This window comes from Chiloscyllium plagiosum, unplaced genomic scaffold (assembly GCF_037043375.1).
Source record: "Chiloscyllium plagiosum isolate Xiang-an unplaced genomic scaffold, Cpla_swu_hap1 HiC_scaffold_31, whole genome shotgun sequence".
NCBI lineage: Eukaryota > Metazoa > Chordata > Chondrichthyes > Orectolobiformes > Hemiscylliidae > Chiloscyllium > Chiloscyllium plagiosum.
This window is the reverse complement of record NW_028270169.1, coordinates 19,386,520-19,412,891: the sequence shown is the minus strand read 5'-3', so window position 1 is coordinate 19,412,891 and position 26,372 is coordinate 19,386,520. Positions and strand designations below refer to the sequence as shown.

The 26,372-nt window shown below is 39.5% G+C and overlaps 1 protein-coding gene across 2 annotated transcripts in view; it reads left to right on the top strand.

The window, feature by feature from the left end:
- LOC122563983 (nuclear pore membrane glycoprotein 210-like) overlaps nt 1-26,372 on the top strand; it is a 177,597-nt gene that overhangs the window by 2,345 nt on the left and 148,880 nt on the right. For both annotated transcript variants that reach the window (XM_087977310.1, XM_043718384.2), the window contains exons 2-6: nt 3,417-3,553; nt 4,192-4,323; nt 9,991-10,087; nt 14,477-14,627; nt 19,643-19,775. In XM_087977310.1, the coding sequence (XP_087833436.1) occupies nt 3,417-3,553; nt 4,192-4,323; nt 9,991-10,087; nt 14,477-14,627; nt 19,643-19,775 (650 nt within the window). The remainder of the gene's footprint in view (nt 1-3,416; nt 3,554-4,191; nt 4,324-9,990; nt 10,088-14,476; nt 14,628-19,642; nt 19,776-26,372) is intronic.

Here is a 26,372-nt window from a genome sequence, read left to right as displayed (position 1 = left end):
GTTCTGCAGATGAAATCGGCTGTGTTAAATTTGGATATATTTTCTCAATACCATAACAAAAACTTACAAATGATGCAAACTTAGTTTCACATTATAGTTTTAACTCCTTTCTATCAAGAATAAAAATTAAAGTTGGTTGAAATTCATAAATTCATCAGCACCATTAAAGACAAATGATGCATTAAGTATATCTTTGTTAAAGGAACCACATTTAAAAACCTCTGTCAACCTTCCTTCATTTCTTTCGGCTGCTGACTTGTCTTCTAATTTCTCTTCAGTATTTGCATGAAATCTCACTACCTCCAGATTTTTGTTGGACTGTGAGCTTGAATTTATGTTACAATTTTACAGTTACCATAAATAAAACACAGCACTGTATGCACTTTAAAGTTTTATTGTACATGGTGTTATGCTATAAAAATGACTTCAGCCTCTCTAAAGCTGGAAAAGGACCAAAGTTATTGTATAGTTGTGCTCTCAAAAGAATCAAATGTTTCTGTTTGAAAAATTACAAATATACTTTTGTTGGAAATCACCAAGTCACTAACTTATTGTCTTTTTGGGATCAATTTTCCCAAAAGAAAGCTGAATGATTTGTGTGCTTTTTGCCTGGTGAAAGATTACTTTTGTTACTAATTATCCTGGGCAGATAAATGTTCCTTGATATCAATTTGAAGCTTGCACTAATCAATATAACATCTTGTCCATAATACATGAAACCTAGCTACTGTCTGCAAGTTTACCTGTTTTGCTCAATTTATAAGAATTGTTAAATTTAATCTTTATTACAATTTTACAGTTTCTAGGGTTTTTTTTTTACTAGCATGGAAAATCTTCATCCCAAAATAGCTAGGTAACTTCAGGGTAAAATCAGACTAAGGGTTACATACTTTGAATGTAGCTAAAGTAAAAAAGCATTAAGCAAGGACTTGAAATTAAAGGCCATCTACAGCCTTAACTCTCGCCATTTATTTGCCAAAATAATAAGAGTGAGTGTAATTTTTAATGGTTGTGCACAGGGAAAGAACTGGAGTTGTGGGGGTGGTGGTCTTGTTTTTCTTTAAACCAGTGTGCAATCCAAGTCAGTCTAAAGGAAATTTTGGTGAGGTAACTGTGTTAGCCAGCATACACTTGTGCTTGCCGCAGAGGAATAAAAAAAACGAATGCTGCAGCATAAAGAATCTAGTCCTCATAGCAATAACGAGCTAGTCCAGGTACCCTTATGAGCAATCCCATTGCACAGCCTTTAATTATTACCTTGACAAAAATCCTTGAATCCAAGGATTTGTGCTTATTGGTCCATGATGCTATCAAAGCATATATGGTTCATTGTAGATGTGCAAGCATTTTGGCTTATAAAATCTCGAACTGTGTGAAAAGGTCAGGCCACTGTTGGAATATTGCATGCAGTTCTGGTCTCCTTTCTATTGGAAAGGTGTTGTGAAACTTGAAAGGGTTCAGAAAAGATTTACAAGGATATTGCCAGGGTTGGAGGATCTGAGCTACAGGGAGAGGCTGAACAGGCTGGGGCTGTTTTCCCTTGAGCGTCGGAGGCTGAGGGGTGACCTTATAGAGGTTTACAAAATTGAGGGGCTTGGATAGGATAAATAGACAAAGTCTTTTCCCTGGGATCAGGGAGTCCAGAACCAGAGGGCATAGGTTTAGGGTGAGAGGGGAAAGATATAAAAGAGACCTGAGGGGCACATTTTCTACGTGTATAGAATAAGCTGTCAGAGGATGTGGTGGAGACTGGTACAATTGCAACATTTAAGAGCCATTTGGATGAGTATATGAATAGGAAGGGTTTGGAGGAATATGGGCCAGGTGCTGGCAGGTGGGACTAGATTGGGTTGAGATATCTGGACGGGTTGGACAGAAGGGTCTGTTTCCATGCTGTGCATCTGTGACTCTAAAGGACGTCTATATGTCCATGTAGAAGCTCAGAATTTATTGTGCAACCATGTGTTTGGAAAATAGCATAATTAGACAAGTCAGTTATCAAAATTATAGGGTCATTAGGGTCCAGAAGGAGACTATTAGGCAATCTTCAGAGCAATACAGTTAGTTCAATTCCCCACTCTATCCCAATAGCCATGCAAGTTTATTTCCCTTAAGTGCTTATCCATCTTCCTTTGAAAGTCATTGATCATCTCTGCTTTCACTGTACTTTTAAGTAACAACAGGTTCTTGGTCATTACCACTTTCTGTGTAAAGTAGCCTCTCCCTAACACCCTCCCTGCAATTGACTAAATGAAGAAATATCATACAGGAAGACACTGAGCACGTTGGGAGACTCCATTGGAATAGTCAGAGACTAAGTTGAGACAGCGGAGATGGTACAAACCTCTAAACCTGACCCTTCAAGTGTTACGTGCCTCATATGCGGCTGAGTCTACAGATTATGTATTGGACATATTAGTCATCTAAGAACTATTCAAGCAGTGCCCAGAGGCAAGTTGTTCTGAGGGGGAGTCTAAGAAGAAGGAAATTCAACATTGACAAAGCCCATGATCCCATCATGCTTTGACTTTTTTTTCAACATATTCTACAATCTTCAAATATCAATGTGCATTATCCTTTAAATATATTTTGCTCAAAATCATTTGTTCTTCCAACCTACTTTCCGTTCACTGCAATATAATGGAGTGCTGCTCTGTTGGAGGTCCATCTTTCAGATGAGGTGTTAAACGAAGGCCCTTTTGACCCTGTCAAATGTACTTATAAAATCCCATGTCTCTATTTGCAGAGAAACAGTGTATGCCCCCACCACTTTTGAAGTACATCTTACATAAACTTTTTATTTTGTGTGTTATTAATTGCGTAGAGAACACTTTTATTTATGTTTCAATCTGAAATATGGGCATAAAATTAGAAGAATGTGTTACTAAAAATTTAAAATTAGCAAAATATTAACTGTTTAAAGTTTCAGAATATACTTAAAATTGATTTTACCTGATATTTTATTTCTATTGATTCAAATGTTGGGTCCACAAATCCATCTTGACGCTAATTGCAGTCAAGATGCTTATTAAATGATTTAAATTCTATTTTTTATTTTAAGTGAGATTAAGTTTTGAATTTGTGCTACAGTCCATGTTGCTTATTGAAAATGTGTAAGTTATCCATCAGGTCTTCCACTTAATGGCTAGTCTATCGTAAATGTGCAAAGTAGCTTGGAAAAGTGATGGTTCACTCAGTTGGCTGGACAGTGGGCTTGCAATCCAGAGTGATACCAACAGTGTGGCTTCAATTCCCACATTGACAGAGGTTATCATGAAGGTTTCTCCTTCTCAACCTTTCCTTTTGCTTAAACCATCACTAGTCATCTCAATCTAATGTGAGAGTAGCCTTTTGGTGACTTACCTTACTAGTAAAAGCAGTAATGATAGACCTACTAGATTTATTTCATGTTGCAGGTTTTCAACAAGACCAGATGTGGCAACTATTGAAGCTATATTTCAGAATGATACTGATTGTTCACATACAGCACTGATATCTGTCCGCTCAACTCAGCTTACTCGCCTCACCAGCATAATTATAGCTGAGGAAACAGGTATACTTCGTTGCACTATTAATTCAATTATAGGGTTAGTAGAAGTTTGAAAATACAATTGGAAGACTGTAATACTGTACAGCATGTTGTATTTGAAGAAATTGACTTTCAAAATCCTCCAGTCATAAAATCTAGAACACTAGCAGATGTTCTAGGATGTTGCAGTTGGTGAAATATCAATTGTCTGGTTTGCACAGTGTTAACTTGTTTTAGGTCTTTGATTTAATATTACAATAAGCAAGAAAAAAGATGCAAAGTTAACATAAAGAAATTACTGAGAGTGAAAATTTTCTTCCTTTTGCTTTAAACATCAGTAGATGTAGGCTGTAAAAGGTTATTATTTTGGGAAGTAGAGTCAAATTAAGACAACTTTTATATTCTCAAAAAATATGGCTTTTGGTGCTATGTGGTACCTTTCATTGGATCTGAACTTTTTATTACATTTGAAGCAGCAAATCAAACTTTGTACCTCATTGGTTTCAGATAGAATGTGATGCTAGGTAATGGAGGAAAGTGACGAGTAATACCACTTTTCATGTACAGATAAACAATGAAACATATTGAAATTCACCACCATTTTCATACAAAACAATTGGAAAAGGTCTGCAAAGCAGTCATGTTCTTTCTTTTTGTTTCAGTGACAGGACAAGTATTGCGCTGTGATGTAATGGTTGATGTAATAAGTGAAATTGAAATTATATCAACAACCCGGGAGCTGTATGTTGATGACTCTCTCTTAAAATTAACAGTCAGAGCATTGGATGAGGAAGGTATGAACTGCACTTCATAACGCTATAAATGTGCTTTAATCACATCTATAACAGTGTGCTTTGGCAAAAAAAACATCTGATGTAGAGAATATGAAAGTCACAATTTTACGAAGTTACCTAGAGAACAGATGACCAAGTCAGTCCAACTGGTCTGTGCCAATACTTATGCTGTATGCAAGTCTCCTCTTCACCCTGACTTCTTTCATCCTATTAATATATTCTTCCTGACTTGTATCTATCTTGCCCTTTTGAGCACATTGCTAATGGCATTGGTATTAAAATCAGCAAAAAGGGCAATTTTTGGTACAAATTAAAGATTATAGTAATGCTTTCTACAATAAAGTTTTATTGCTCTCTAAGTATTGTTTTAAATGTTTTCATGTATGCATCAAAACAATAACTGTCTGGGAAGGGTTCACATGTGTAACTAACTATGGCAGTTAACGATTGTAACAAATTGAAAGAAAAGGTGTAATTGTATGAAAATATTGCAAAGATTAATAATAGACTTTGTGGATATACCCACTTCAAACAGGTATGCTGTTTTGGAAAATGTAGGGGGTGATGGATTCTCAGGCGAACGTAGCACGAACAGCCAAGTTTCTGGTTTTGAGACTGGCTCTAATGCAATGAGAGGTACGTCGGCTTCCAAGAGGTCAATTGTGTTAGGGGATTCTGTAGTCCGAGGTACAGACAGACGTTTCTGTGGCCTGCAGAGAGAAAGCAGAATGGTGTGTTGTTTCCCTGTGCCAGGATCAAGGATGTCTCTGAGAGGGTGCAGAATGTTCTCACGGGGGAGAGGGGCCAGCAAGAGGTCATTGTCCACATTGGAACCAATGACATTGGAAGAGAAAAGGTTGAGACTTTGAGGGGAGATTAGTATTAGGCAGAAATTTAAAAAGGAGGTCCTCAAGGATAGTAATATCTGGATTATTCCCAGTGCTATGAGCTAGTGAGGGCAAGAATAGGAGGATAGAGCAGATGAATGCATGGCTGAGGAGCTGGTATATGGGAGAAGGATTCACATTTTTGGATCATTGGACTCTCTTTTGGGGTAGAAGTGACCTGTACAAGAAGGACGGATTGCACCTAAATTGGAAGGGGACTAATATACTGACAGGGAAATTTGCTAGAACTGCTTGGGAGGATTTAAAGTAGTAAGGTGGGGGGTGGGACCCAGGGAGATAGTGAGGAAAGAGATTGATCTGAGATGGGTACAGCTGAGAACAGAAATGAGTCAAACAGTCAGGGCAGGCAGGGACAAGGTAGGACTGAATAAATTTAAACTGCATTTATTTCAATGCAAGGGGCCTAACGGGGAAGGCAGATGAAGTTAGGAACATGGGACTGGGCTATCATAACAATTACGGAAACATGGCTCAGGGATGGGCAGGACTGGCAGCTTAATTTTCCAGGATAGAAAGGGAGGCAAGAGAGGAGGGGGAGTGCCTTTTTGATAAGGGATAGCATTACAGCTGTGCTGAAGGAGGATATTCCTGGAAATACATCCAGGGAAGTTATTTGGGTGGAACTGAAAAATAAGAAAGGGATATTGGGATTGTATTATAGACCCCCCAATAGTCAGAGGGAAATTGAGAAACAAACTTGTAAGGAGATCTCCACTATCTGTAAGAATAATAGGGTAGTTATGGGAGGGGATTTTAACTTTCCAAACATCGACTGAGACTGCCATAGTGTTAAAGGTTTAGATGGAAAGGAATTTAAGTGTGTACAAGAACATTTTCTGATTCAGTATGTGGATATACCGACTAGAGAAGGTGCAAAACTTGACCTACTCTTGGGAAATAAGGTGATTGAGGTGTCAGTGCGGGAGCACTTTGGGGCCAGTGATCATAATTCTATTAGATTTAAAATAGTGATGGAAAAGAATAGACCAGATCTAAAGGTTGAAAGGCCAATTTTGACGGTATTAGACAAGAACTTTTGAAAGCTGATTTGGAGGCAGATGTCTGCAGGTAAACGGATGGCTGGAAAATGGGAAGCCTTCAGAAATGAGATAACAAGAATCCAGAGAAAGTATATTCCTGTCAGGGTGAGAGGGAAGGCTGGTACGTATAGGGAATGCTGGATGACTAAAGAAATTGAGGGTTTAGTTAAGAAACAGAAGGAAGCATATGTCAGGTATAGACAGGATAGATCGAGTGAATCCTTAGAGTATAAAGAAAGTAGGCGTATACGTAAGAGGGAAATCAGGAGGGAAAAATGGGGACATGAGATAGCTTTGGCAAATAGAATTAAGGAGAATCCAAAGGGTTTTTACAAATCTATTAAGGACAAAAGGGTAACTAGGGAGAGAATAGGGCCCCTCAAAGATCAGCAAGGCGGCCTTTGTGTGGAGCCACAGAAAATGGGGGAGATACTAAACGAATATTTTGCATCAGCATTTGCTGTGGAAAAGGATATGGAAGATATAGACTATAGGGAAATAGATGGTGACATCTTGCAAAATGTCCATATTACAGAGGAGGAAGTGCTGGATGTCTTTAAACGGGGAAAGGTGGATAAATCCCCAGGACCTGATCAGGTGTACCCAAGAACTCTGTGGGAAGCTAGAGAAGTGATTGCTGTCCTCTTGCTGAGATATTTGTATCATCGATAGTCACAGGTGAGGTGCTGGAAGACTGGAGGTTGGCAGACGTGGTGCCACTGTTTAAGAAGGGTGGTAAGGACAAGCCAGAGAACTATAGACGAGTGAGCCTGACGTCGGTGGTGGGCAAGTTGTTGGAGGGAATCCTGAGGGACAGGATGTACATGTATTTGGAAAGGCAAGGACTGATCAGGGATAGTCAACATGGCTTTGTGTGTGGGAAATCGCGTCTCTCAAACTTGATTGAGTTTTTTGAGGAAGTAACAGAGATGATTGAGGGCAGAGCAGTAGATGGACTTCAGTAAGGCGCTCGACAAGGTTCCCCATGGGAGACTGATTAGCAAGGTTAGACCTCGTGGAATACAGGGAGAACTAGCCATTTGGATATAGAACTGGCTCAAAGGTAGAAGACAGAGGGTGGTGGTGGAGGGTTGTTTTTCAGACTGGAGGCCTGTAACCAGTGGAGTGCCACAAGGATCAGTGCGGGGCCCTCTACGTTTTGTCATTTACATAAATGATTTGGATGCGAGCATAAGAGGTACAGTTAGTAAGTTTGCAGAATACACCAAAATTGGAGGTGTAGTGGACAGCAAAGAGGGTTACCTCAGATTACAGCAGGATCTGGACCAGATGGGCTGAGAAGTGGCAGGTGGAGTTTAATTCAGATAAATGCGATGTGCTGCATTTTGGGAAAGCAATTCTTAGCAAGACTTATACACTTAATGGTAAGGTCCTAGGGAGTGTTGCTGAACAAAGAGACCTTGGAGTGCAGGTTCATAGCTCCTTGAAAGTGGAGTCGCAGGTAGATAGGATAGTGAAGAAGGCGTTTGGTATGCTTTCCTTTATTGGTCAGAGTATTGAGTACAGGAGTTGGGAGGTCATGTTGCAGCTGTACAGGGCATTGGATAGGCCACTGTTGGAATATTGCGTGCAATTCTGGTCTCCTTCCTATCAGAAAGATGTTGTGAAACTTGAAAGGGTTCAGAAAAGATTTACAAGGATGTTGCCAGGGTTGGAGGATTTGAGCTACAGGGAGAGGCTGAACAGGCTGGGGCTGTTTTCCCTGGATCGTCGGAGGCTGAGGTGTGACTTATAGAGGTTTACAAAATTATGAGGGGTATGGATAAGGTAAATAGGCAAAGTCTTTTCCCTGGGGTCGGGGAGTCCAGGACTACAGGGCATAAGTTTAGGGTGAGAGGGGAAAGATATAAAAGAGACCTAAGGCAACTTTTTCAAGCGGAGGGTGGTACGTGTATGGAATGAGCTGCCAGAGGATGTGGTGGAGGCTGGTACAATTGCAACATTTAAAAGGCATTTGGATGGGTATATGAATAGGAAGGGTTTGGAGGGATATGGGCCGGGTGCTGGCAGGTGGGACTAGATTGGGTTGGGATATCTTGTCGGCATAGACGGGTTGGACCGAAGGGTCTGTTTCCATGCTGTACATCTCTATGACTAGACGATTCGGAAAACTTTAGAAACAGGAAAAATGAATTAATGAGGATGAAGAAATTAGGGATTGAACAAAATAAAGTAAATGTTTCTGTGTGTATATTTTTTTAAAAAAAGGGAGAGAGTAGCTAAAATGCTGTTTGATCCTTCAAGGGTGAGACTTGGGAATTAAAGAAATTGTGAAGCTTTTGAATAAGTACAGTGAACTTTTAATTTGTATTCACAGTGGAAAGTGTAAAAGCTTCGAGAATAGTAGGAAACAAGCAAAGGAATAAAGAAACATTAAATGATGATCACTAGAGGAAAAAGCACTGGGAAATCTAGAGGGCAAAGGCTGACAAGTCCCTTGGATCTGAGAGCCTGAATCTGAGGGTCTTGAAAGAAATGTAAATGGAGATAATGGATGCATTCCATGTAATAAGCAAAATTTCTCTACTGGAAAGCTCTGTCGTTTGGAAAACAGCAGATGTAACACTTTTTTTTTTATTCAAGAAAATGGGGAGACTGAAAGCAACAAACTATGCCAGTTAGTCTAACACTTCTAGAATTCTAGAATCTGTTATTAAGGAGGCAGAGCAGAATATTTAAATTGTTTTCCAGGGGGTAAATTCATCATGGAGTTATGAAAGAGACAGTATGTTTGACAAATTATTCGAGTTCTTTTCAGGATGTAGCAAGCATGATGAATAGAGGATACTAGTAGATGTGTTGAATTGGCATTTCAAAGGGAATCAAGGATTTGCCTTATCAAAGGTTACTGTGCAAGATCAGATCTCATGATGTTGGGGTGTTATATTAGCTGGAGGATTGGCTAACAGGAAACAGTCTGATAAGTGATTTATTTTCATGCTGGCAGAGTGTAATTAGTGGAGTGCCATAGGCTTTGTTGCTAAGTTCTAACTATTTACAATCTACATTCATGATTTAGATGAAATGACTGTATATTTTCACCACATTTGCTGAAGAAATAAAGATAAGTAAGAAAATCAGAGGAAGGTACAAGAAGTCCATAAAGGAATGCGCAAAAGTTAAGTGAATACGGCGATGAAGTATTATGTGGAAAACTGAGAGGTTGTTCACTTTGGTAGGAAGAATAGAAAAGCTTAAGATTATTTACATGGGGAGAGGGTGCTGTAGTACAAAGGAATATGTTTAGAAAAATGAGAAGCAATCTTATGGAAAAGTGCAATATTCAGAGGGTTGCCAAGATGGACACTGAGAGGGTATTCCTCTCAAGGGGTTAGAACTAGGGTGCACAGTTCAAAAAAAGTTGTCTTGACTTCTAAGATTCACAGAAGAAGGGATTTCTTTAAGCTGTCTTTGGAATTCTGATCCGTCATCTAGCATCATATGCTAGTTAGATTTTTTTTTATCTAAAAGGGAACAAAGGGCAACAGATAAGAAATGGAGCTATAGAAACAGTTACATCAGTCATGACCTTAATGAATAGAAGATTAATTTGCTGGGCTAGTTGGTCTGTTCCTGTTTCTTCAGGTATAATTTCTGCTGCCTGTGAATTTTGGAATCGCTATCATTTCTGTAGATAATGTACCTTAATTCTTTAATACATGGCAATGTATAATGGAGTTTTCCTATCTATGTTTAAGGCAATACTTTTAGTAGCTTGGAAGGATTTATTTTCGAATGGAGCATTGTGAAGAATGAAGATATGGATAACATTGCTGAATCGCCAAGTAAAATTAGGTAGGCATCAGTTGGGCTTTTAAAATCTGGAAGATCACTATTTCAGTATTTTGACATAGACTAACAAAAATAAGCCTAATCCTTTAAAATTGAAACAGTAGTTTGATACAATTAGATGATAGTGAAATAAGCCAACCTTACACTCAAACTGGTCAATCAGGTGAAACTGCCAAACAAGACTACTTGTGTGCCTAACAACATAAGCAGTAAGTGATAGACAGAGTTAAACGGTCCCACAACCAACGGATTACGTCTAAGTTATGCAGTCCTACAACATTCAGTCATAAATGGTGATGGACAATTAAACAATTCACTGGAGGAGGATGCTCCAAAGATTTCCCCATCTTCAAAGATGGAAGAGCCCAGCACATCAGTGCAAAAGATAAGGCTGAAGCATTCATAGCAACCTTCAGCCAGAAATGCTGAGTGGACTATCCATTGTGACCTCCTCCAGTGCTCCCACCATGACAGATACCAGTCTTCAGCCAGTTTGATTCTCTGTGGCAGCACTTTGGAAAGTCAAAACAGGACAGGACTTATACACTTAATGGGAAGGTCCTGGGGAGTGTTGCTGAACAACGAGACCTTTGAGTACAGGTTCATAGTTCCTTGAAAGTGGAGTTGCCGGTAGATAGGATAGTGAAGGCAGCTTTGGTATGCTTTCTTTTGTTGGTCAATGTATTGAGTACAGGAGTTGGGAGGTCATGTTGTGACTGTACAGGATATTGGTTAGTTAGTTTTGGAATACTGTGCAATTCTGGTCTCCCTGTCACAGGAAGGATGTTGTGAAACTTGAAAGAGCTCACAAAAGATTTATAAGGATGTTGCGAGGGTTGGAGCTATTGGGAGAGGCTGAATAATTTTCCCTGAAGCATTACAAACAGAGGTGACTTTATAGAGGTTTATAAAATCATGCGGGGCATAGATAGGATGAATTGACAAGATGTTTTCCCCAGGGTGGGGTCTCCAAAACTAGAGCACGTAGGTTTAAGGTGAGAGGGGAAAGATTTAAAAGGGATCTAAGGGGCAACTTTTTCAGAGGTACATGTATGGAATGAGTTGCCAGAGGAAGTAGTGGAGGTTGCTACACATTTAAAAGGCATCTGGATGGATGTATGAATAGAAAAGACTTAGAAGGATACGGACCAATTGCTGGGATTAGATTAATTTAGGATATCTGGTTGACGTGGATGAGTTGGATCGAAGAGACTGTGTTTGTTTCTGTGCTGTACATCTGATTCAGTATCAAGACATGGTTGGAGGCACTGGATACCTCAATGACTACAGGCCCTGACAACATTCCAGCAATAGTACTGAAGATTTGTGCTCCAGAATGTGCCATTCCCCTAGCCAAGCTTTTCCAGTACAGTTGCAACGCTCTCATCTACCTGACAATGTGGAAAATTGGCCAGATATGTCCTGTGTACAAAAAGCATGACCAATCCAACCGAGTCAAATACTGCCCCATCAGTCTACTCACTATTATCAGTGAAGTGATGGCAAGTGTCATCAACAGTGTTATCAAGCAGCACCTGCTCATTGACACCCAGTTTGGGTTCTGCCCAGGTTACTTAGCTCCTGACCTCATGACAGACTTTATTCAAACTCATCCAAAAAAGTTGGATTCCAGAGTTGAGGTGACCGTGACAGTGACAGCCTTTGATGTCAAGGCTGAATCCGACAGTGTAGCATCAAAGTGTCCTAGCAAAACTGGAATCAGTGGGTATCAGGGGACAAACTCTCTGCTGGCATATAGGAAGATGGTCATGGTTGTTGGTCAGTCTTCTCAGGTCCAGGACATCTGAACAGGAGTTCCTTAAGGTAGTGATCTTGCCCTGTCATCTTCAACTGCTTCACCAATTACCTTCCTGCCATCCTAATGTCCAAAGTGGGGATGTTTGTGCAATCATCACAATGTTCAGAACATTTGCAAATCCTCAGACACTGAGGCAGTCTGTGTTCAAATGCAAGAAGATCTGAACAATATCTAGGCTTGGGTGACAAGTGGCAAGTAATATTTGTGCCACATAATGACCAGGCTATGGCTGTTACGTAAGAAATAATCGTATCCCTTGACATTCAGTGGTGTTACCATCACTGAATTCCCCACTATCACCATCTTTGGGACTACTATTGACCAGAAACTCAACTGCACCTGTCCCATAAACAAAGTGGCTACAAGATCAAATCAAAGACTATGAATACTGCAGTGAGTCACCCATCTCTTTTCTTCCCTACATAAACTACAAGGCACAAATTAGAAGTATGGTGGAATACTTCTCATTTGCCTGGATAGGTGCAGCTCCAGCAACACTCAAGAAGCTTGACACCATCTAGAACAAAGCAACCTGCTTGATTGGCATCACATCCACAAAAATCCACTCAATGCATCACCGACACTTGGTAACAGCACTGTGAACTATCTACAAAATGCACTGTAGAAATTCACCACGGATGTTCAAAGAGCACCGTCCAAACCCACAACCACTTCCTTCTAAAAGGACATGGGCAGCAGATACATGAGAGCACCACCACCTCTAAGTTCACTTCCAAGCCACTCGCCACCCCGACTTGAAAATAAATAGTCGTCCCTTCACTGTGACTGGGTCAAAATCGTGGAATTTCCTCCTGAACAACATTTGTGGAGCAAACCACAGCACATGGGCTGCAATGAGTGGTTCAAGAAGGCAACTCGCCACCACCTTCTCAAAGGCAATTAAGGACGGGCAAGAAGTGTTGGCCAGCCAGCAACATCTACATTCCATGAAAATATTTTGTATTCTATAATTTTCTGTGGGTGTCATGTATCCATGAATTAGAAGAAAAAAACCCCAGAATTTAACATTCCCATGCTGGTGGGTTTTCAGAGGTGGGAGGAGAATCATTACTTTCCCAAACAAGTTGTTTGCCACACCTCTTATTTGGCCTGCATGTGCAAGTTATCTTTCCCACAGTGTTATCACTCTTACTGCTAACTACGTCTTCTACATACTGTTGCCCTTGCTTCCCATTGTTGCCTCCAGCCTTGTTTCTGTTCTTTAGTCTCCTGGGTCTGTCTTCAGCTACTTTGTTCCTAGCTCCCGTTCTGAACTTGCACTGAAGTGTCAGCCTGCATCTAGTGACATAGATTGGTCAGTACAGGTGTTACAACACTAGGTAAACCCCTCTACTAATTTAAACTGAACACTCAGAGAAACTCTTGCCATAATCTGTTAAATTTCAAGAGGCAAAGAACCATCCCAGGTTTCATTATTTAAAGTAACAATTAACAATTTTTTTACGTCCAGAGAACATTAAAACCACAACTATTTACAACTCCTTTTTCTTAAACCTATCTTTTATCTCCCACTCTACAATACTGTCTGATAAATTCCCTCTTAAACTTGTAGCAAATCAATTTCAAACCCAGTTGTCGTTTTTGGATATCAAACTTTCTCTGTAGATTTCTCTAGCTTGGCTTTGGTGTTCTGCTGCACAAATTTCCTATGGGCAGGTACCTTTCAGAGAGCTATTCTGCTGGCGGTCTTTGTTGTCCACTAACTGTTCAAGATGTCCAGTTTTATACCCCAAAGCATCGAATTATTTTATTGGTTTGATGTCATCCCAAGCAGTAAAATTCAAAATCAATTGGACTTTGGTCTCTGGAGCCTTCTTTAAACTAGCTGAATTTGAATTTGTTTTTGTTCTATGGCAACACAACACCAGCTATTTGTTTCAACTACGTTATTTTTTAAATTGTTCAGCACACTCTTTGCGTTCAGTCAGTCCTTGCTATCACTCTCATTCGTCCGTCCGTCCATCTGATGCCTGGACAATCGAAAGTGCTGTACTGTACACGTGTCATTTAAAAAAATTATATTGTATTTCTTTTATATTTGGAGATGTATATCACTTTTGGAAGTCATTTCTACAAGGAATACAGTGCTGCACAAATATGGTATAGTATTTCTACCTGTACCATGGATTCTCCAGGCAAAAACTGTCAGAAGGATCCAAACTCCAGCTTTAAAATTTAGTTTCTAAAGGGAAGTATGATAAACTTAAAAGTCATTTTACTTAAAGTTGTGACTTGAAGAAAAGCAAACTCTACTGTAACAGAATTCATTGCTAGAAATTCAGCCCATGTGCAAGTGTAGGGAATACCCTATATTATAGCTCTCTGTTATGTGCCAACATGCCATGCATTAGTCTATTGTGATAAGATTTTGAATGACAATTGTCTTGTACTGTACTGGAAGTTAGTTTTTTTAGATTTACTAACATGTACACTAATAGGTTTGAGAGCTTCACACTGACTCAGGTAATTGGTTTGTTTTGACAAATCATATTCAGAATTTGTCTTTAAATTTGTCAGTCTTATGATCTAACGAGTTCCCATTTTTTCATCAGAATAATGAAGTTTTCGGAGTCCACTTATTTACCACCTGCACATATAGCAAGAATGGAAAAAGATGGACTGCAGGGCGACATCATTCTTGTATCTGGGCTAATGACTGGTACTGCTAACCTGAAAACACGACTGCAGGATGCTATATATAAGGTAATGGTTTGTTGCAGACTTTATAGTTACCAAGAAATCAGCTTTTAAATAAAGCTTAGATGCTTTTATAATCCAACTTACCTAAGAACTACAAGGATAAAAGAGCAGTTGAGAATTCTTTACACCCAAAGGAAGGTGGCAGCCTGGAAATCATCGCCTGAATGGGTGGTTAAGGCAGAAGCTCACAATGTTTATGCAGTACTATATCGGGCTATTGGCCAAGAGCTGGAAAATTGGATTAGTGTAGTTAGATCTTTATTGATCAACATAGACAGCGGCTGAATGGCTTCCTTTTTGAGCTGTAAGCATCAATGAGTCAGTGACCAATCAGAGTCTAACTACTTGGTCTGAGAACTAATATAAGCAGTTAACTATCTTGCTGCATTGCCGTGCCGATTGTCCAACCAATCTGCATCCTTTTCTCATGCTCTATACATTGGTGTCCCTTTTTAGCAAGCTGTTTCTTGTGTCCTAGTTCTAATGAGTGCAGGCCAAAAAACTTCATTTTCAACTACCTATCTACATTTAGCACTGTTTTAAGTTTTGTAGTACCAGTAAATTATCAACGTACTTGTGTGCATTAAATCCTTTCAATGTTGTACCATTATTTCCTAAAGTCATACTGTTACAACCCAATGGGATAGCCTGCCATATATGGAGCCATACTGTTCCCGAACTTGGACCAGATGTTGATTTTTGTTTTAAACGGGTAGACACAGTATCCCCAGTATCCTGACTTTCAGATGAAGATTGAGAGAAAGAATGGACCAGGTTTGTGTATGAAGCAAGAATGATTATTTATTACAAGTAATTCTACTATAACGACAAGTAAACAGGTACAAACCACTGATGTATTACACTACTAATTAAAACTAATTCCCTTGTAAACTCGCTCTTCACTTACACGCACACTCTGTCATACACAAGTAGGGAAAATAGACCAGAACCACAAGAACAGAATTAGGCTTTTTGGTCCATCAAGTCTGCTCTGCCATTCAATCATGGCTGATATGTTTATCAATGCCATTTTCCTGCCTTCTCCCCATAACCGTTGATAAGGGGACAAATAAACAACCTATCTATCTCTCTCTTAACTACACTCAGTGACTTGACCTCCACAGGTCTGTGCACCAATGAGTTCCACATATTAACCACCCTCTGGCTGAAGAAATTCCTTCAGTTCTAAAGAGTTGTCCCTTTAGTCTGGGGCTGTGCCCAATGGTCCAAGTCTCTCCTACTAGTAGAAATGTCTTATCCATGTCCCCTGTAACCAGGCCTTTCAGTAATCTGAAAGTTTCAATCAAATGTGCACACCCCCCAAAAAATAACTGGGCAATTCTTGTATCACATGCAAAACCCACAGTCCTCAACTGCTCCTTGTGTGACAATGACCTTCATCCCTGGGACCATTCTTGTCAACTTCCTCTAAATCACCTTCAAGGCAAGTGCATCCTTCGATACGGAATTCAAACTGTTCATAGTATTCCAAATGATGTCTGACCAGACCTTTTTGAGTCTTAGAGCCTCAGCAATACATCTCTGCTCTTGTATTCTTAATCTTAAGAGAACCCTGAACTAAACTTCCAAGTCCCTTTGTGCTTCAGACTTCCGAAGGCTCCCCCCATTAGCAAATAGTCCAGGCTCTATTCTTCCAATGAAATTACATAACCTCTCATTTTTCAACATTGTATTCCATCTGCCACTTCTTTGCCTGCTGTCCTATCCTGTCCAAATCCTTCTGCAGCTTCCCTGCTTTAACATTACCTTTTCATCCACCTTTGTGTATTCAACTGTGCTGCAATGAGGAAATGCACTTAGTGCAAAACTGTGAAACTTAGTGAAAAATAAGATTAGAAGAACCAGCAATCTACCTTGAAGAAAATGCCCCTGACCAGATGCATCAGCAGAAGAGGAGCCAGTCACTAGTCTGATCTTATGATTATGTATATATGGAATCGGTCTTCGCAAACTGACTGATAGAATGGTTATGCTTTCATGTGAAGTGCAATGCGTAAATATACATTTGAATAAGCCAATTTATTCATGAATCCAGCAAGAAGTTCAGGGCTAGAGTGAGTTGATGTAGCTTTTCTGTGGAACAAAAGTGCCTTGTGTGAGACAGAAAACCAGAGTCACTCAGACTACCAAAAACCCCAATGCCATTATTTCCAGTCTGCAGTGATTCATCGTCAAAAAACGCCAGTAAACTATTAACTTTGGCCACATGAATGAAATATCCAGAAATTTCAATACTCTCAACAAAAGATCATTCAGAATATTCAAAAAATGTTGCATATCCATTTGAATTAATGGAGAGGAAGGTTATCTATTATGTGAGGGCATTTTTATGGAACTGAAAGCATCTTATCTGATTCAGAGTTGGATCTTTATGATGATGCCACAGCCAGTATGATTTTGGATTATGTGTTGGATGCTGAACCTAATGAATTTGACGCTTTTAAAATATTACAATTGTGGTTCAAGTTTACCTTGTAGAATTATTTTATTAAATAAAACATTGATTTATTTCAAGTTATGCATATTTACATTTCAGAATTATGATCACCTGGACACAAACCAGCATTTAGCTTGTATTCTTGGCTGATAAGTGAAATGTTTTTAATAAAGGCTTTTCAAGTCTTCAAGAGTAAGGATTTTAATAACTATTACATAGATCATAAATTTACAACTAAAATGGTAATGCACATCAATTACTTTATTCACATTTACCTAGAAAACGATGTAATTCCAATAGCAAACACCAAAATCGTCCAATAGTAATAGCCATATGTAAATAAACTCCTACTGTCATTAACTTCAAAGGTCCTCCTCAAAGCCTAACTGTCACCCAGTTTTTGCCAACTTGCCTCATTTTTGTTCTGCTCAGTGTTTCTTTTATTAAACTTCTGAATTTGAAGATTATATAAATGAAAGTTCCTTTTTGTTTTTAAGAATTGAAGTGTTACCATACTTAATCTTAAATTGTTGGCAGTGGAGCAGAAAAGTATAATTCCACATTGGTGTTGAAGTATTATTTCTTGAAAAAGTGCAATTTGAAGTACGGTCCAACCAGACTATTGGCTGCTCTCTCATTAAAGAGCTACAACTGGTGGTAGTTTAAACTGAGGGTCACAATGCCTCAAGTGAGAGGAGAGATCAAGAAAGAGAGTTCTTCGTGGCAGTTTCAGCTGGAGCAGGAACTGAATTTGCACTGTTCCTCTAAATTGCAAACCAGGTATCATCCAACTAAATGAACCCAACCCAGATTCCCTAAACCAATAGAGGCAGCAGAGTGCAAAGGTGAATATATTTCCAAAGACCTCTTAAATCAATGTGTAACTTCCTAAATGCGATAGTAATAAGTAAGAAAATAGTCCGACAAGGAAACTTTACATGGTCTACCTTCCACCTGAATGTCTGTCTGTTTAATTGGATTTTGTTTTCAGTTTTTACTTTTCAAATGACATTTTCATTGTCAATTATTTCTTTCAAAATATATCTTTTTTTAAAAAAGACATCTGAGTAGATATGATTGTGGCAAGCTAACGATGGTCTTACCTTGCTTGAGTTATTTAACCCACTGTATTGAAATTTTTAAGTTTACTCATTTATGGGATATAAACATCATATGTTAGGCCAGCACGTTTTGCCCATTCTTAATTTCATTTGTATTATAGCTTAGTTACATGTGGCCATTACGAGGGACTAATTTTGGTGTTTATTATTGTTGTGGGGAAAAACGCCAGTCTTGGAGTCAGAATCAGGGTTCAATGACAGCTTATTGCACAAGGAAATACTGGAGCTCCGGGGAGAGAAAGATACCAACAGCACAGTGGTCAGCTGCGAGTCTTCTCTTGACCCGGAGCACATGTCAAGAAACTTTTATACATCTTGTAATACAATAAGTCAGTGATGAGATTATTGTCTTTGCCACAAACATACCATGTTACAATCATTGCAGAATCGTTGACAGTTTCGATACAGTCTTTGTCACTTCCAGCACAGCGTTTGTTAATTTCCGCGTGGTTATTGTCAGTTTCAGTGTAGACCGAGAAGGATGATTACTGCACCCCTGAGTATTAGCATTTCGTATTGAGTCTGTATCAAGCTGTTAGTATTTCTGTAAGAGGTGTTGGCTGGACCCAGACACTTCGGGCAATGTTTGTTACTCATGTGTATTCTCTCCCCCACCCGCCTTAAGCTAATCAACTGGGTTGTGAGTGCATTGTGCTGGCATTATGGTGGCCCCAAGCAGTGTCTGTATCCGCTCTGCTGTTTCTCTCCATATTGTGATCCGGCAGCCACCTTGTGTATCAAGTTGGCCAACTGATGGCTCAGTGGCCATCTTGTGTGTCCGTGTGCCTAGTGTCACCCTGCCCTATGCAATTTCCCTCTTCACTATTGGAATTACATTGTGTGCATGTATCTGGAAAACCAAATTATCAATGTGCATTGCTATATTAGTTGGTTAATGTATGATGTAATTGCTGTGATTTATTAAAATCCTTTAACCATAAGCATGTTCTTGTGCCCACATTCTCCGTTTTTTTTTCAAAACCTATGATTGGCTTTCTCATTCTTGAGTAAAATGTCCACTGTCTTTGTGCCATAATATCCATTGATATTATATGACATCTAGCAGACTGACAACCCATATGCACTTTATTGTTCTGCATTCACATTGTGTAAGTAGGGTGATTTTTTTTTTAAAAAAAAGGAAGCCAGTGTATTGGATTGCATCATACTATTGGGAAATAGGCTTGGTCCTCGCTGTTCACAAAATTGTTGATGCAGTCTGTGCTGCTGTCAGAATTTTGATATTCCTGCATAATGTGAATATAACTTTAATATTTTCTTATCCAGTTTGCTAGCAGGTGTATGAAGTAGAATGGTCTCAAAAATGTGGGTAACTTGGCGTCATTGGAGTACAGGGGAATATTATAGTAATTTCTTTTCATGCATGTGCATTCATAAGCACATTCAGTTATTTCTAACTTCTGATTCTTTTCTTCTAGAATGTTCCTGCTGCATCAATACGTGTCACTATTTTGGAAAACATTATCTTGAGTCCAGCCCATGATATTTATTTGTTGATAGGCTGTATTATTCGCTACAGAGTTGCTAAAGTTGTAAATGGGAAAATGACAGGTAACTTTCAACTAAAAAAACTAAATTGAACTACTGCCGGAAGAGGGAATTTCTATATCTCTTTTGTTTCTCAGACCAACAGTTATAGATTACAGAATCTTGAAAGGTTATTTGCTTTTAATATTTTCCTTTGGAGTCAAGATGGACATAAAATATGACTGAACATGAAAGCATTTGTTTTCAGTGTGAGTAACTTGTTATGAGACTGTTGGGATAAAGATACTTTTAGAATGTCTTCTGTCTTTAAGTACGCATGTCTACAACTGAGCTGCTGAAGTAATACATATTAAACCAGCAAGAGGCTAGAAGAACACAGTAAGCCAGAGAGCATCAGCAAGTAGAAAAGTGAACGTTTCGAATATAATCCTTCTTCCAGCCTCCTGCTTGTCTATTTTGCATTCCAGCATCTGCAGATTTTTTTTGTCTCTAACAAACTATTACATATAGATTTAATGCATTTCAATTTACTTTTAGCAGTGAAATTAGACATTGAACCAGATGTAACTGTAGTTGAATTTGTTTACGTATGATGGAGCAGTAAATTTGAAGTTACTTTGCCCATGTGAGGAGTGTTGTGTTGATTTAAAAAAAACAGAACATTGCAACATAAAGATGTCATCTGGCTGCCGAGATTTCAATTAATCTGAAATCTTCAGGTAGTGGATCTACTAGAACATAAAGCATCTAAGATAAAGCAGTCAGAAGATTTGGGCTATTAAGGTGTTTTTTTTGAAGTGCAAGAAATGCAGAGGACTGCATATTCAAAATGACACACACAGTAAAATAACATGCAACTAAACAAATTGCATAGAACCAAAAATTGGTCAGAACTTTGGTCAAAAGGGTACCAAAACAATTTTTAGTGTTTGGAACAAAGCAGGCAGGACAATGTCAGTCAACCAATTCTGTTAAGTGCTACATTTTCTTTTTGAAAAAAAAGTGTAAAACTACTATGACTAAAACATTTATGCACTTAAACAGTATTTAGATTAAAACTTTGTGCATTGAGAAAATCTGCTTCCACAATTTGCAATGTGGAACAAAATTTTAAAACAGTATTGTAAATACATTGCATGTAGCACACAGTTTTTTTTCCCCACAGGAATATTGAATTGAATTGAATTTATTGTCATGTGTACTGAGGCACAGTTTACAGCTTTGCCTTGTGAGTAATACAGGCAGATCAGAGTTAAGTACCATAGATAAGTAAATAATAGGCAAACAGCGGCAAAAACACAGGTACAGGCGAATGTTAAGGGTTTGAGAGTCCATTCAGTATTGTAACAACAGTAGGGTAAAAACTGTTTCAAAACTGGCTGGTGTGTGTGTTCAGGCTTCTATACCTTCTCCACAATGGTAGAGGTTGTAGAAAAACATTGCCAGGGTGGGATGGATCTTTGAGAATACTGGCAGCCTTTCCTTGACAGCGGTCCTGGTAGATGGATTCTATAGGTGGGAGGTTGGCCTTTGTGATTGTCAGGGCTAATGTCATCATTCTCTGTAACCATCTCACACTTTTTAATCCTTGGTTTTAATACGTGACCCAATATTGGTATCAAAAATGCTTGCAGTAGCTGGATCATCCCAAATCTGCAGCTGAAAATATCATTTTTTAATGTCAGTGATTATTCCAGGTATGATTCATCACAATCACATCTGGAAGACTGGGAACAGACAGTAGGAATAAATGGTTCTTTTCCAAGAGACAGGGACTACTGGTGTTGTGCAGGGATCAGTGCTCTGAACCCAACAATTCACAATATATATTCATGATTTAAATTAGGGAACTAAATAATATCTGCAGTTTTGCAGACAACACAAAGAGGTTGAGCTCTGAGGAGGATGCAGAGATACATCAGTGTGATTTGAACACGCTGAGTGAGTGCGCAAATGCATGGCAGATGAAACATAATGGATAAATGTGAAGATATCTGCTTTGGAAATAAAAAAAAGGAAGACAGATTATTATCTGAATGATAACTTTGGAAATGGGAAGACTTTAGTGTCCTATTACACTAGTCACTGAAAGTAAGCATGTGCATATGGCAGTGAAAAGGACAAACAATATGTTGGTCTCAATAGCAAGAGAATTCAAGGACAGGAGCAGGGATGTTGTGTCGGAGTGATTATAATCTATTGGTGAAACCACACCTGGAGTATTCTGTGCAATTTTTGTTTCATCTGACAAAGGATGTTCTGGAAATGTTGAACGAAGATTAACCAGACTGCTTCCTGGGATGACAGGACTGACTTATGAAGTAGGACCAGTGTCCCCAGCTCAATTTCTGAATGTGCAGAGAGCAGCATTGTCTTAAATCACAAGATAAATTATGGTGGCAGGGAGAAGCAAAAAAACTTCCAAAGCCAAGAACTGAAGTTGGGACAGAACCTTGTTTGGAACAGAAAAGAATTTGAGAGGAAAATGCTGGTTAAAAAATAAGACCAGAGTTCATGCTAAATGTTTTCCTGTAATTTAAATGTTGGTTAGCTTGCCTTGTCCAGTTTGAAACAAATTACTTTGTACTTAATCTCTACCGACATTTCTGCCCAAACAATTCATTTACCTAATATGATGCAAACACATGCGTGTTTTCAGTTTTGATACTGCTTGTGACTCACTGTGGGTACAGGGACCCTAGCAGAAATTTTGAAAGATAATATCAATAACCTAAAAGAAAATAAAGCTTTATTCACAGAGAATATAGAACATTACATCGCAGTACAAGCCCTACAGCTCTCTGATGTTGCGCTGACTTGTGAAACCAAACTGAAGCCCATCTAACCTGCACTATTCTATTATCCATATTTATCCAATGACCATTTAAATACCCTTAAAAGTTGGTGAGTCTACTACTGTTGCAGGCAGGACATTCCATGCCCTTATTACTCTGAGTAAAGAACCTACCTCTGACATCTGTCCTATATCTATCACCCCTCAATTTAAAGCTATGTCCTCACGTGCTGGCAGTCACCATCGGAGGAAAAAGGCTCTCACTGTCCACTGCAATGTAATCCTCTGATCTTGTATGTCTCTATTAAGTCACCTCTTATCTATCTTCTCCCTAACAAAAACAGCTTCAAGTCCCTCAGAAGACCTTCCCTCTATAGCAGCCAATAACCTGGTAAAATGTCTCTGCATCCTTTCCAGTGCTTCCATGTCCTTCTTATAATGTGACGACCAGAACTGTTTGCAGTACTCCAAGTGCAGCTGCACCAGAGTTTTGTGCAGCTGCAACATGACCACATGGCTCCAAAACACAATCCCTCTACCAATAAAAGCTAACACACCATAAGCCTTCCTAACAACCCTAGCAACCTGGATGGCAACCTTTCAGGGATCTATGTATATGGACACTGAGATCTCTTTGCTCATCCACATTACCAAGAGTCTTACCATTAGCCCAGTACTCTGTATTCCTGTTACTCCTTCCAAAGTGAATCACCTCACACTTCTCTGCATTAAACTCCATTTACCACCTCTCAGCCTAGCTCTGCAGCTTCTGTCTGTCCCTCTGTAACCTGCAACATCCTTCCACACTGTCCATAACTCAACTGACTTTAGTGTCATCTGCAAATTTATTAACCTATCCTTCTGTGCCATCAACCAGATCGTTTATAAAAATAACAAACAGCAGTGGCCCCAAAATAGATCCTTGCAGTACATCACTAATAACTGAACTCCAGATGAACATTTCCCATCAACCACCACCCTCTGTCTTCTTTCAGCTAGCCAATTTCTGATCCAAACCGCCAAATCACCCTCAATCCCATGCGTCTGCATTTTCTGCAATAGCCTACCATGGGGAACGTTATCAAGCGCTTTATTGAAGTCCATATACACCACATTTACCACTTTACCCTCACCCATCTGTTTGGTCATCTTCTCAAAGAACTTAATAAGACTTTTGAGGCACAGCCCACACTTCACAAAACAGTGTTGACTATCCCTAATCAAATTATTCCTTTCTAGATGATTCTAAATCATCATCTAATCCTTTCCAACAATTTACCCACAACCAAAATAAGGCTCACTGGTCTATAATTACCAGGATTGTCTCTACTCCTATTCTTGAACAAGGGGACAACATTTTCTGCCCTCCAGTCTTCTGGCACTATTCCTGTAGACAATGACAACATAGAGATCAAAGCCAAAGGCTCTGCAATCTCCTCCCTTGCTTCCAAGAGAATCCTAGGATAAATCCCATCCGGCCCAGGGGTCTTATTTACTTTCACACTTTGCAGAATTACTGACACCTCCTCCTTCTGAACTTCAATCCCGTCTAGTCCAATAGCCAGTGTCTCAGTATTCTCCTCGACCACATTGTCTTTTTCTTGTGTGAATACTGATGAAAAATATTCATTTAGTGCCTCTCCTATCTCTTTGGACTCCATGTACTGCTACTGTCCTTGACAGGCTCTACTCTTACTCTAGTCTAGATTAGAGTGGTGCTGGAAAAGCACAGCAGTTCAGGCAGCATCCGAGGAGCAGTAAAATTGACGTTTCGGGCAAAAGCCCTTCATCAGCAATACAGGCAGCGAGCCCTTCTTGCATTTATCTCTCCACCCTTCAGGCTTTCTGCCTGTATTGCTGATGAAGGGCTTTTGCCCGAAACGTCAATTTTACTCCTCGGATGCTGCCTGAACTGCTGTGCTTTTCCAGCACCACTCTAATCTAGACTCTGGTTTCCAGCATCTGCAGTCATTGTTTTTACCTACTCTTACTCTAGTCATTCTTTTATTCCTGACATAGCTTTAGGATTTTCCTTGATCCTTTCTGCCAATGACTTCTCATGTCCCCTTCTGGCTCTTCTTGGCTCTCTATTTAGGTCCTTCCTGGCTAACTTGTAACACTCGAGCCCTAACAGAGCCTTCACCTCTCATCTTTACATAAGCCTTCTTCCCCCTCTTGAAAAGAGATTCATCTTTAGTAAACCATGCTTCCCTCGCTAGACCACTTCCTGCCTGACAAGTACATACTTATCAAAGACATACAGTAACTGCTCCTTGAACAAGCTCCACATTTCAATTGTGCTCATCCTCTGAGGTTTCCTTCCCCATCTTATGCATCCTAAATCTTGCCTAATTGCCTTTCCCCCAGCTATAACTCTTCCCCTGTGCTATATATCTATCCCTTTCCATTGCTAAAGTAAATATAACTGAATTATGGTCGCTTTCACCAAAATGCTCACCTACCACCAAATCTAACACCTGGCCCGGTTCACTACCAGTACCAAACCCAATGCAGCCTCCCCTCTTTTGGCCTATCTACGTACTATGTCACGAAACCCTCCTGCTTACATTGGACAAAAACTGGCCCATCTAAGATACTTGAGCTATATCATTTCAAGTCAATATTTGGAAAGTTAAAGTTCCCCCATAACAACTAACCTGTTACTGTCGCTCTATCCAGAACCATCTTTGCAATCCTTTCCTCTACATCTCTAGAACTTTTCGGAGGCCTGTAGAAAACGCCCAACAGGGTTTCCTGTTTCTAACCTCAACACATGCTACCTCAGTAGACGGGTTCTCGTCAAACGTCCTTTCTGCCTCCTTAATACTGTTCTTGACTAACAATGCCACTCCTCCCCCTCTTTGCCACCTTCCCTGTTCTTACTGAAACATCTAAACCCCAGAACCTGCAATAACCATTCCTCTTCCTGCTCTATCCATGCCTCTGAAATGGCCACAACAGAGGAAATGTTAATTAATATAAAGCAACATAATTTCAACAGTGACCAATAAAGAGAGAATGAGGCATAAATCCAATGGTGGGGAAATCTTGAGGATTCCCATTATAGAGGACCCCAGATTGAAAACAAAGGCAGGAATATTGTCATTAATTATTTGTCCTCATCTGTGTATGTCCCTTAAATGTTGAGTATTTAAATTGTATTGTGGGTTGAATGAAAATTGTCGAAAGAAACATCCAAGAATGCAAAGCAATACCTTACAGCCCTAACCAGAGTGGACAGGCATCTTGCAAAATGACTCTTTGACAGGACAGGGACATTTACTCATGAGTCAAGAGTAGCTTTATTTGTCATTTCTACCGTAAAGAACAGATACAATAAAATACAGCGTTCATCCAGGATCAAGGTGTGACATGGACAGCATAAACAACGCAATCTTACGCAGGGCGGCGTAACATGCATAAGAAGTGCAAAACACGCAAGACAGCACAGTAAGTCCTGACACACCAAGATAATAGGCATAGTGGTGTATAAATTAGTGTAATAAAAGAATGATAATTAGTAAAACATTGTTCGAGCAGCAATTTGAAGTCGTGCAAAACGTTTCATATAGAATAGAGTCGGATCACAAAAGCGTTAACGAGCCTGATGGCCTTAGGCATAAAACTGTTGCACAGACTTGCCGTGAGAGGCCAAACGCTCCAGTATCTTCTGCCAGATGGCAGGAAGGAGAAGAGTTTGAGTGAGGGATTTGTGGGGTCTTCCACAATGCTGTAAGCCTTTTGGATGTACCGTGTGATGTAAATGTCTGTAATGGAGGGAAGAGAGGCCCCAATGATCCTCTCAGCTGTCCTCCCTATCAGTTGTAGGGTCTTACAATCCGAGACGGTACTATTCTCGAGCCATG